The sequence below is a fragment of the Nerophis lumbriciformis genome, linkage group LG03 (assembly GCF_033978685.3).
Source record: "Nerophis lumbriciformis linkage group LG03, RoL_Nlum_v2.1, whole genome shotgun sequence".
NCBI lineage: Eukaryota > Metazoa > Chordata > Actinopteri > Syngnathiformes > Syngnathidae > Nerophis > Nerophis lumbriciformis.
The window spans coordinates 38,273,277-38,286,187 of NC_084550.2; the positions used below are offsets into that span (position 1 = coordinate 38,273,277).

Here is a 12,911-nt window from a genome sequence, read left to right on the forward strand (position 1 = left end):
TATTAGTGGACCAGCAGCACGCACAATCATGTGTGCTTACGGACTGTATCCCTTGCAGACTGTATTGATATATATTGATATATAATGTAGGAACCAGAATATTAATAACAGAAAGAAACAACCCTTTTGTGCGAATGAGTGTGAATGGGGAGGGAGATTTTTTGGGTTGGTGCACTAATTGTAAGTGTTTCTTGTTTTTTATGTTGATTTAATAAAATAAAAAAAAATACAAAATAAAAACGATACCGATAATAAAAAAAACGATACCGATAATTTCCGATATTACATTTTAACGCATTTATCGGACATCTCTACTTGTAAGGGTATCCTAAAATAGAACATATGGACACATACAGTGTCCCTCCTGTGCACGTCTGTTGGCCATCTTGTTTATTTATTTATTTGTGCAGTCATACAGCTGACCAATAGAAACAGTGTACAATATGCCTAGAGCAGTGTTTTTCAACCACTGTGCCGCAGCACACTAGTGTGCCGTGCGATACAGTCTGGTGTGCCGTGGAAGATTATCTCATTTCACCTATTTGGGTTAAAAATATTTTTTGCAAACCAGTAATTAGAGTCTGCAAATGATGTGTTGTTGTTGAGTGTCGGTGCTGTCTAGAGCTGGGCAGAGTAACCGTGTAATACTCTTCCATATCAGTAGGTGGCAGCAGGGAGCTAATTGCTTTGTATATGTCGGAAACAACAGGAGGCAGCGTGCAGGTAAAAAGGTATCTAACACTTTAACCAAAAATAAACAAAAGGTTCGTGCCCCTAAGAAAAGGCATTGAAGCTTAGGGAAGGCTATGCAGAACGAAACTAAAATTGAACTGGCTACAAAGTAAACAAAAACAGAATGCTGGACGACAGCAAAGACTTACTGTGGAGCAAAGACGGCGTCCACAATGTACATCCGAACATGACATGACAATCGACAATGTCCCCACAAAGAAGGATAAAAACAACTGCAATAGTCTTGATTGCTAAAACAAAGAAGATGCGGGAAATATCGCTCAAAGGAAGACATGAAACTGCTACAGGGAAATACCAAAAAAAGAGAAAAAGTCACCAAAATAGGAACGCAAGACAAGAACTAAAACACGACACACAGGAAAACAGCAAAAAACTCAAAATAAGTCACGGCGTGATGTGACAGGTGGTGACAGTACACCTACTTTGAGACAAGAGCTATAGTGATGCATGCTCAGTTATGGTCTAAAGTCATATCCAACAATTGCGACAACGACTTTTTACTGTCAACTGAGTTTCGTTTTTTAATGATTTCTGCTGGTGGTGTGCCTCCGGATTTTTCCAACGCAAAAAATGTGCCTTGACTGTAAAAAGGTTGAAAAACACTGATCTAAGAGGACCAAGACAAAATAGCGACTGATGCATCTGACAGAAAACAAGCTTTTTTTTTTAATAGCTGTCCACTCTCCTTGAAATTGTAAATTAACAGAAATTACAAATCTAAAATTATTTGTCAAATTAGTTGAACAAAGTCCATCCATCCATCCATCTTCTTCCGCTTATCCGAGTCGGGTCGCGGGGGCAGCAGCCTAAGCAGGGAAGCCCAGACTTCCCTCTCCCCAGCCACTTCGTCCAGCTCTTCCTGTGGGACCCCGAGGCGTTCCCAGGCCAGCCGGGAGACATAGTCTTCCCAACGTGTCCTGGGTCTTCCTCGTGGCCTCCTACCGGTCGGACGTGCCCTAAACACCTCCCGATCGGGTGGCATCCTGACCAGATGCCCGAACCACCTCATCTGGCTCCTCTCGATGTGGAGGAGCAGCGGCTTTACTTTGAGCTCCCCGCGGATGACATTGCTTCTCACCCTATCTCTAAGGGAGAGCCCCGCCACCCGGCGGAAGAAACTCATTTCGGCCGCTTGTACCCGTATTCTTGTCCTTTCGGTCATAACCCAAAGCTCATGACCATAGGTGAGGATGGGAACGTAGATCGACCGGTAAATTGAGAGCTTTGCCTTCCGGCTCAGCTCCTTCTTCACCACAACGGATCGATACAGTGTCCGCATTACTGAAGACGCCGCACCGATCCGCCTGTCGATCTCACGATCCACTCTTCCCTCACTCGTGAACAAGACTCCGAGGTACTTGAACTCCTCCACTTGGGGCAGGGTCTCCTCTCCAACCCGGAGATGGCACTCCACCCTTTTCCGGGCGAGAACCATGGACTCGGACTTGGAGGTGCTGATTCTCATCCCAGTCACTTCACACTCGGCTGCGAACCGATCCAGCGAGAGCTGAAGATCCTGGCCAGATGAAGCCATCAGGACCACATCATCTGCAAAAAGCAGAGACCTAATCCTGCAGCCACCAAACCGGATCCCCTCAACGCCTTGACTGCGCCTAGAAATTCTGTCCATAAAAGTTATGAACAGAATCGGTGACAAAGGGCAGCCTTGGCGGAGTCCAACCCTCACTGGAAACGTGTCCGACTTACTGCCGGCAATGCGGACCAAGCTCTGGCACTGATCATACAGGGATCGGACCGCCAAAATCAGACAGTCCGATACCCCATACTCTCTGAGCACTCCCCACAGGACTTCCCGAGGGACACGGTTGAATGCCTTCTCCAAGTCCACAAAGCACATGTAGACTGGTTGGGCCCATGCACCCTCAAGGACCCTGCCGAGAGTATAGAGCTGGTCCACAGTTCCACGACCAGGACGAAAACCACACTGTTCCTCCTGAATCCGAGGTTCGACTATCCGGCGTAGCCTCCTCTCCAGTACACCTGAATAGACCTTACCGGGAAGACTGAGGAGTGTGATCCCACGATCAGGCCCGGCCCTAACCAATCTGGCGCCCTAGGCAAGATTTTAGGTGGCGCCCCCCCACATCGGCAGTGAAGTGTATATACTCACAAGAAACCGAATAGCTTTGTCTTTGACCTTTTTTTTTTTACTTACAACCAGAGGTGGGTAGTAACGCGCTACATTTACTCCGTTACATCTACTTGAGTAACTTTTGGGATAAATTGTACTTCTAAGAGTAGTTTTAATGCAACATACTTTTACTTTTCCTTAAGTATATTTATAGAGAAGGAACGCTACTTTTACTCCGCTACTTTTACTCCGCTACTTTTATCTACATTCAGCTCGCTACTCGCTACTAATTTTTATCGATCTGTTAATGCACGCTTTGTTTGTTTTGGTCTGTCAGACAGACCTTCAAAGTGCCTGCCTTATTGGTGACGTTTCACTTCGTTCCACCAATCAGATGCAGTCACTGGTGACGTTGGACCAATCAAACAGAGCCAGGTGGTCACATGACCTGACTTAAACAAGTTGAAAAACTTATTGGGGTGTTACCATTTAGTGGTCAATTGTACGGAATATGTACTGTACTGTGCAATCTAATCATAAAAGTTCCAATCAATCAATCAAAAGTGTGAAGGAAAAAATATACTTTTTTTATTTCAACCGTACATCCCGTCAAAAGCCTCAAGACTGACCGCACATGAGGACGTTCCTGTCTTCACAATAAAAGTGCCGCTCCATCGCGCCTGCGCTTTCAAAACAAGAGTCTCCGAAAGCCAGCGCAAACAAGCTAGCAAGCTACGGAGTTTGACGCCAATATATTTCTTGTAAAGTGTATAAAAACGAATATGGAAGCTGGACAAATAAGGTGCCAAAAACCAACCACTTTCATGTGGTATTAGACAGAAAGGAGGAACTTTTCTTCTCCTCCATTTGAAAACGTGGACGTTATCATCACTACTGTCTGATTACAATCAACGCAAGTCATCAGAATCAGGTAATACACCAACTTATATTCTAGTCTGCATGAAAGAAAGGAATCTATATGTTAAACATGCATGTATATTCATTAAAACATCTTTAACATGTAAACAAAAACAGTAAAATAAATACATATAAATTATATACTGTATATATCAATGTATATGTATATATATATATATATATATATATATATATATATATATATATATATATATATATATATATATATATATATATATATATATATGTGTGTGTGTGTATGTTACTCATCAGTTACTCAGTACTTGAGTAGTTTTTTCACAACATACTTTTTACTTTTACTCAAGTAAATATTTGGGTGACTACTCCTTACTTTTACTTGAGTAATAAATCTCTAAAGTAACAGTACTCTTACTTGAGTACAATTTCTGGCTACACTACCCACCTCTGCTTACAACTATACCTAATATATAAAGGGGTGGAAAAGTGACTATTACCTGCAGGGCAAACATTAGCTAACCAGAAGGCAATAACAATGTAAACAAAAACACCTGCTTAAAAGATCTAATACAAATGTCCCTGAGGAATGTAAGGTGGGAGTACTGTAATTACCTAACGTTACATTATTATTTTCCATAACAATTTAGCCCCCTCCACAATATTAACCCGACGTTAAAACAGAACTAGCTATTTATTGATTAGCAATTGCCAAATCATGTAACATTAGCTTAATGCTAAAAAGCCAGGTTACTATCACATTCTGTAACAGACAAATAATTTCATGTAGGCTAACGTTACCTACCTGCTACCTCTGTCTTTTCTCGTTTCTCCTCCTCTTCTTTTCTCTTTTTTCTTCCCTGGGCACCTGACAGTTTTGGCCGTTTTGACATCTTGTGTTGATTTTTTGATGTGGTGACGTCCAAAAAGAGTCTATTAAAAGAGCCTATTAAAGAGCCTATTAAATAGGCTTTAATTTGCATTTTAATTAACGTGGGATTATTTTTTGTATTTAGAAATAATAGTACCAACTTTTTTTTTCTTTTTTTTTTCTCCAACATTTGTGGCACTGGTGTGGCGCCCCCTGATGGACGGCGCCCTTAGCATTTGCCTATACGGCCTATGCCACGGGCCGGCCCTGCCCCCGATAGTTAGAACACACCCTCCGGTTACCCTTCTTAAAGAGAGGAACCACCGGGAACAAAGTCCAAAATGAAATACATTTCCAAATAACTGAATGGCACAAAACGTGTGAATACCATGAATTACCATGAATTGATTAACGTGGACCCCGACTTAAACAAGTTGAAAAACGTATTGGGGTGTTACCATTTAGTGGTCAATTGTACGGAATATGTACTGTACTGTGCAATCTACTAATAAAAGTCTCAATCAATGAATCAATCAATCAATCAATCAATGCTAACAATACTAATAGAGTGCATTAGCCGCCGTTTGCTAATGCTAATTGTCCCCCTCAGGGTGCTGACGGCCAACCTGGACTCAAGGGAGATCAAGGAGAATCCGGGCAGAAGGGTGACGCCGGCGCCCCCGGACCTCAAGGACCATCTGGTGCTCCTGGGCCTGCTGTGGGTATTGCCACTGAAATGTTATCACCTCACTATATACCATCACGCCGCAAAACCCCCATTTGATTGTTCTCTTTAAGGGTCCGACTGGTGTTTCTGGACCAAAGGGCGCTCGCGGTGCTCAGGGACCTTCTGTAAGTGACATCATGAAAATGGACCCCGGCCGAAGACATCACTGTTATTGATTTTCTGTTGGGATTCATTTTTCCTGCCTTGTCAGACTGACTTCATCGTCTTCGTCATCTCCTTCTCTTTCAGGGCGCCACTGGTTTCCCTGGAGCCGCTGGCCGTGTTGGACCCCCCGGGCCCAATGTAAGTTCAAACGATCCTAATTTGGATCAGCAACCATTACCATCTTAGATAAACACTTCTTGTAATAATCAATAATGCATTTCTTACAGTACAGGTATATGTGTGTATATACTGTACAGTCGCGATCAAAAGTTTACATACACTTGTAAAGAACATAATTACATACATATAATGTGTCATGAGACATGTAAATATAAGTTAAATACACAGAGGACATAGGTAAAGGAAATTAAATGAGCTCAAATATACCTACAAACGAGGCATAATGATGCAATATGTACTTACAGTTAACCTCAATAGCATGTTAGCATCGATTAGCTTGCAACAAGTCAATAACATCAACAAAGCTCACCTTTGTGCATTCATGCTCAGTATAAAACGTTTGGCGGACAAAACGGGACAAAGAAAGAGTGGCACAAAATACCTCTTTCTGTGGCAGCGTCGGAGAAAGTTATCCATGTAAACAAACTGTTCCATCACACTGAGTTCAAGGATTGAAAACGGTGCTCGCCAAATTCTCATCGGTGAAGCATAAACCTATTAAACTGTGGGCTTTCTAACAAATAGGAAGGTTTGTGTCATGTTTGTCCTCCTACAGAAACCATATTACAACAAAAAAATATATTTTTTTACCCCATTTTTTTTCCATTTTCATACATTTTTGAAAAAGCTCCAGGGAGCGGGGGTGTCAAACTCAAATACAGAGTGGGCCAAAATTTAAAACTGATCAAAGCCGCGGGCCAAGGTGGAACAAATTAAGCTTTTTGATAGGGACCCAAACAAGTTTTGCATTAAATATTGAACAAGCAAGGCTTATATAACTTTATAGTGACATGCAAAATCGAGTTTCAAATAATAATAATAATTAAAGAATATCAATGGCATATCAAATACAATTTAAATAAAAATTGAATGCCTCTTTTCTATTTGCAGCCTTCTGAGGTAAATATCAACATTAACTTTTTCCACAGGCTAATAAATTTGAAAATAAAATAACAATGAATAAACCAACCTTTCAGGACTTTAAACTGCTCAGTTTGCAACACACTGTTCTAATCTGATGTGCCCAAGCCAGATACCTGCCATCTTTTCTTGGATGCTAGTTCATTAATTCATTAATGTCGGGGCTCAGGCTTTGAGCTGAGGCAACCTTCATTATCGAACGAAGGTGTTCATCAGTCATTATATCTCGTAGTCCACCCTTTGCGGCATTAACTCTTCCGGGACGCTACAAAATACACCCCCCCCCCCCCCCCCTCCCACACACACACACACACACACACACACACACACACACACACACACACACACACACACACACACACACACACCTTGTAGTGTCCCGGAAGAGCTGCCATCTTTTCTTGGATGCTAGTTTATTAATTCATTAATGTCGGGGCTCAGGCTTTGAGCTGAGGCAACCTTCATTATCGAACGAAGGTGTACATCAGTCATTATATCTCGTAGTCCACCCTTTGCAGCATTAACTCTTCCGGGACGCTACAAAATACCCCCCCCCCCCTCCCACACACACCTTGTAGTTTCCTGGAAGAGCTGCCATCTTTTCTTGGATGCTAGTTCATTAATTCATTAATGTCGGGGCTCAGGCTTTGAGCTGAGGCAACCTTCATTATCGAACGAAGGTGTTCATCAGTCATTATATCTCGTAGTCCACCCTTTGCAGCATTAACTCTTCCGGGACGCTACAAAATACACCCCCACCACACACACACACACACACACCTTGTAGCGTCCCGGAAGAGCTGCAAAGGGTTCTGGGTATTTGTTCTGTTGTGTTTATGTTGTGTTACGGTGCGGATGTTCTCCCGAAATGTGTTTGTCATTCTTGTTTGGTGTGGATTCACAGTGTGGCGTATATTTCTAACAGTGTTAAGGTTGTTTATACGGCCACCCTCATTTCCACTTTCTCATGCACTCCAGAACATTATCAAAGTCACTATTTGTTCTGCTTGTAATCGAACGGGATGTTTCTTTAGGGTAATCCTGGACCCGCTGGTCCCGCCGGCCCCTCCGGCAAAGACGGACCCAAAGGCGTGAGGGGAGACGGTGGCCCCCCTGGCAGACAAGGTGATGCTGGGCTCCGTGGTCCCGCTGGAACCTCCGGAGAGAAGGGAGACCCCGGAGAAGATGGCCCCCCTGTGAGTTTGTCATCTTTATATATCAATATACAGTATTTTCCATACCATAGGGCGCACCGGATTATAAGGCGCACTACCGATGAGCGGGTCTAGTCAGGTCTTTTTTCATATATAAGGCGCACCCGAATATAAGGCGCATAAAAGGGGTCAAATTATGATTTATTCTAAATGTAAAATACTTCCTTGTGGTCTACGTAACATGTATTGGTGGTTCTTTGGTCAAAATGTTGCAGAGATGACGTTTTACAGATCATCTTCAAGCCGCTTTCCGTGGCTCACTAGTGCAACAACAACATCTTAAACATCTTTCTTCAAGACAGGAAAATAAACTTTCGCCATGAATAAAGCCAGCTGTCATTGAGTGTAACAGCAGAGGAAGCCAACACACTGACAGACTAATGGCAGGACCCCACAGGCTTTTACCTTGTCCTATATACACACGCACACACACACACACACACACACACACACACACACACACACACACACACACACACACAAGCAATCACCAGCAGATGACAAGTTCTGTCAAGCTAATGCCAGCTCACAGCTCACAGATGATTACAAACATCTATTACATACATGTAATCTTCATTGTCAGATCCAGTGTGTGTGTGTGTGTTCCTGTATTTCTACCCTTCTTGACACATCAAGATACATTTTTTAATGTAAAATTATTACTTTTTAATGCAAAATAGTGACATTTGTCATATAAAATTCTGACTTTTATCACAATATTGCCAATTTTTTTTGTTGTTCTTGTAAAATAGTGAAATTATTTTGAGTAAAATGATGACTTTTGTCATAATTTTGCCAGGCGAAATTCCGATTTGTATTATAATATTGCCAATATATATATATATATATATATATATATATATATATATATATATATATATATATATATATATATATATATATATATATATAAAGGGTGGTCTCAAGAAGGTACCAAATACAAGAATGTGTGTGTTTGTATGTGTGTGTGTGTGTGTGTGTGTGTGTGTGTGTGTGTGTGTGTGTGTGTGTGTGTGTGTGTGTGTGTGTGTGTGTGTGTGTGTTTGTGTGTTCCTGTATTTCTACCCGTCTTGACACATCAAGATACATTTTTTATGTAAAATTATTACTTTTTAATGCAAAATAGTGACATTTGTCATATAAAATTCTGACTTTTATCACAATATTGCCAATTTTTTTTGTTGTTCCTGTAAAATAGTGAAATTATTTTGAGTAAAATGATGACTTTTGTCATAATTTTGCCAGGCGAAATTCCGATTTGTATTATAATATTGCCCAAAAAAAATCGTATTTGTTTTCTTATAAAGTTGTAACTTTTGTCGAGTAAAATTACGACTCTTTTCATAAAATGGCCAAAATGTTAAGCTTTTTCTTGTAAACTTGCGACTGTTACTGAGTAAAATCACAACTTTTATCATAATATTGCACACATGTTCCGTTTTTCTTGTAAAATGTTGACTTGCGTTGAGTAAAATGACGACTTTTATTATAATTCTGCCAAAATTCAAAGTTTTTCTGGTGAAATTCCAACTCATTTTCCACAACAAGCTTTTTTATATTTGCATAGTATGTATGTTTCATTAATGTTGTAAATACAAATCTTTATATATACCGTATATATATATATATATATATATATATATATATATATATATATATATATATATATATATATATATATATATATATATATATATATATGTATATATATATATATATATAGATATATATATATTTATATATATATATATATATATATATATATATATATATATATATATATATATATATAAAAAGGGTGGTCTCAAGAAGGTACCAAATACAAGAATGTGTTTGTTTGTATGTGTGTGTGTGTGTGTGTGTGTGTGTGTGTGTGTGTGTGTGTGTGTGTGTTCCTGTATTTCTACCCTTCTTGACACATCAAGATACATTTTTTAATGTAAAATTATTACTTTTTAATGCAAAATAGTGACATTTGTCATATAAAATTCTGACTTTTATCACAATATTGCCAATTTTTTTTGTTGTTCCTGTAAAATAGTGAATTTTTTTTGAGTAAAATGATGACTTTTGTCATAATTTTGCCAGGCGAAATTCCGATTTGTATTATAATATTGCCAAAAAAAATTCTTATTTGTTTTCTTATAAAATTGTGACTTTTGTCGAGTAAAATTACGACTCTTTTCATAAAATTGCCAAAATGTTAAGCTTTTTCTTGTAAACTTGCGACTGTTATTGAGTAAAATCCCAACTTTTCTCATAATATTGCACAAATGTTCAGTTTTTCTTGTAAAATGTTGACTTGCTTTGAGTAAAATTACCACTTTTATTATAATATTGCTAAAATTCAAAGTTTTTCTGGTGAAATTCCAACTCATTTTCCACAACAAGCTTTTTTTTATATAAAATTATTACTTTTTAATGCAAAATAGTGACATTTGTCGTATAAAATTCTGACTTTTATCACAACATTGCCAATTTTTTTTGTTGTTCTTGTAAAATAGTGACATTGTTTGAGTAAAATGATGACTTTTGTCATAATTTTGCCAAGCGAAATTCCGATTTTCTTTATAATATTGCCAAGCGAAATTCCGATTTTTATTATAATATTGCCAAAAAATGTTCTTATGTTTTCTTATAAAATTGTGACTTTTGTCGAGTATAATTACGACTCTTTTCATGAAATTGCCAAAAATGTTAGGCTTTTTCTTGTAAACTTGCGACTGTTATTGAGTAAAATCCCAACTTTTCTCATAATATTGCACAAATGTTCAGTTTTTCTTGTAAAATGTTGACTTGCGTTGAGTAAAATGACGACTTTTATTATAATTCTGCCAAAATTCTAAGTTTTTCTGGTAAAACTGTGACCTTTTTCTGGTGAAATTCCAACACATTTTCCACAACAAGCTTTTTTATATTTGCACAGTATGTATATTTCATTAATAATGTAAATACAAATCTTTATATATATATATATATATATATATATATATATATATATATATATATATATATATATATATATATATATATATATATATATATATATAAAAGCTGGTCCTACAGAGGTAGGCATTTTTGGAGGTCTCAAGAAGGTAACAAATACAAGAATGTGTGTGCGTGTGTGTGTGTGTGCGTGTGTGTGTGTGTGTGTGTGTGTGTGTGTGTGTGTGTGTGTGTGTGTGTGTGTGTGTGTGTGTGTGTGTGTGTGTGTGTGTGTGTGTTATTGTATTTCTACCCTTTTTGAGACATGAAGAAGGAAAAGTATCTTCCATGTAAGGAGGTGTGAACAAGTGATGACATAAATCATGGTCCCAATAACATTGCATCTAATAGAGAATGTCTCATTTGCACCCCTGCTGGTGACATCTATCAAAATGAGGGTGCTCCCAAAAAGGAGGGATTTTTCAAATTGACTGTGTGTCGCTTTTAAAAGTGCTCCCCCTCTGGTCAACATATGAAATAACAAGTGTGTGTAAAAATTTAAAGTGCTCTCCCTCTGGCCCACATATGTAATAACAAGCATGTGTAAGAAATTGAAATGTGCCCCCTTTGGCCAAAATTAATAACAAAATAAAATAAATATGTATATAGAGACATACTGTAATAGCTTGAAGTAAATAATGAAGATTAAAAAGCAATTACCCCCAAAAAATAATAAAACATTTTAAAAAAGAACTAAAAGCAGTCTTTTTCTCACAATGTGTCGACTTTTTTCTTATAAAATTGGCAACAATTTCTCATATTCTTTCTGTTTCTGTACTAAATTATTACTTTTTAATGCAAAATGGTGACATTTGTCATATAAAATTCTGGCTTTTATCACAATGTTGCCCATTTTTTTGTTGTTCTTGTACAAACCCTGTTTCCATATGAGTTGGGAAATTGTGTTAGATGTGAATATAAACAAAATACAATGATTTGCAAATCCTTTTCAACCCATATTCAATTGAATGCACTACAAAGACAACATATTTGATGTTCAAACTCATAAACTTTTTTTTTTTTTGCAAATAATAATTAACTTAGAATTTCATGGCTGCAACACGTGCCAAAGTAGTTGGGAAAGGGCATGTTCACCACTGTGTTACATGGCCTTTCCTTTTAACAACACTCAGTAAACGTTTGGGAACTGAGGAGACACATTTTTGAAGCTTCTCAGGTGGAATTCTTTCCCATTCTTGCTTGATGTACAGCTTAAGTTGTTCAACAGTCCAGGGGTCTCCGTTGTGGTATTTTAGGCTTCATAATGCGCCACACATTTTCGATGGGAGACAGGTCTGGACTACAGGCAGGCCAGTCTAGTACCCACACTCTTTTACTCTGAAGCCACGTTGATGTAACATGTGGCTTGGCATTGTCTTGCTGAAATAAGCAGGGGCGTCCATGGTAGCGTTGCTTGGATGGCAACATATGTTGCTCCAAAACCTGTATGTACCTGTCAGCATTAATGGGGCCTTCACAGATGTGTAAGTTACCCATGTCTTGGGCACTAATACACCCCCATACCATCACACATACTGGCTTTTCAACTTTGCGCCTATAACAATCCGGATGGTTCTTTTCCTCTTTGGTCCGGAGGACACGACGTCCACAGTTTCCAAAAACAATTTGAAATGTGGACTCGTCAGACCACAGAACACTTTTCCACTTTGTGTCAGTCCATCTTAGATGAGCTCAGGCCCAGCGAAGCCGACGGCGTTTCTGGGTGTTGTTGATAAACGGTTTTCGCCTTGCATAGGAGAGTTTTAGCTTGCACTCGGGCTTTGTAAAATAGTGACATTTTTTGAGTCAAACGATGACTTTTGTCATCATTTTTGCCAAGCGAAATTCCGATTATTATTATAATATTGCCAAAATTGTAAAGTTTTCTTATAAAATTGTGACTTTTGTCGAGTAAAATTACGACTCTTTTCAAAAAATTGCCAAAATGTTAAGCTTTTTCTTGTAAACTTGCGACTGTTGAGTAAAATTCCAACTTTTATCATAATATTGCACAAATGTTCAGTTTTTCTTGTAAAATTTTGACTTGCGTTGATTAAAAGGACGACTTTTATTGTAATACTGCCAAAATTCTAAGTTTTTCTTGTGAAA

The 12,911-nt window shown here is 38.5% G+C and overlaps 1 protein-coding gene across 2 annotated transcripts in view; it reads left to right on the forward strand.

Moving 5' to 3' along the window:
- The window catches only part of col2a1b (collagen, type II, alpha 1b), a 150,855-nt gene that overhangs the window by 108,210 nt on the left and 29,734 nt on the right, over positions 1–12,911 (forward strand). For both annotated transcript variants that reach the window (XM_061937692.1, XM_061937693.1), the window contains 4 exons: positions 5,221–5,328; positions 5,409–5,462; positions 5,587–5,640; positions 7,638–7,799. In XM_061937692.1, coding sequence (XP_061793676.1) covers positions 5,221–5,328; positions 5,409–5,462; positions 5,587–5,640; positions 7,638–7,799 — 378 coding nt within the window. The remainder of the gene's footprint in view (positions 1–5,220; positions 5,329–5,408; positions 5,463–5,586; positions 5,641–7,637; positions 7,800–12,911) is intronic.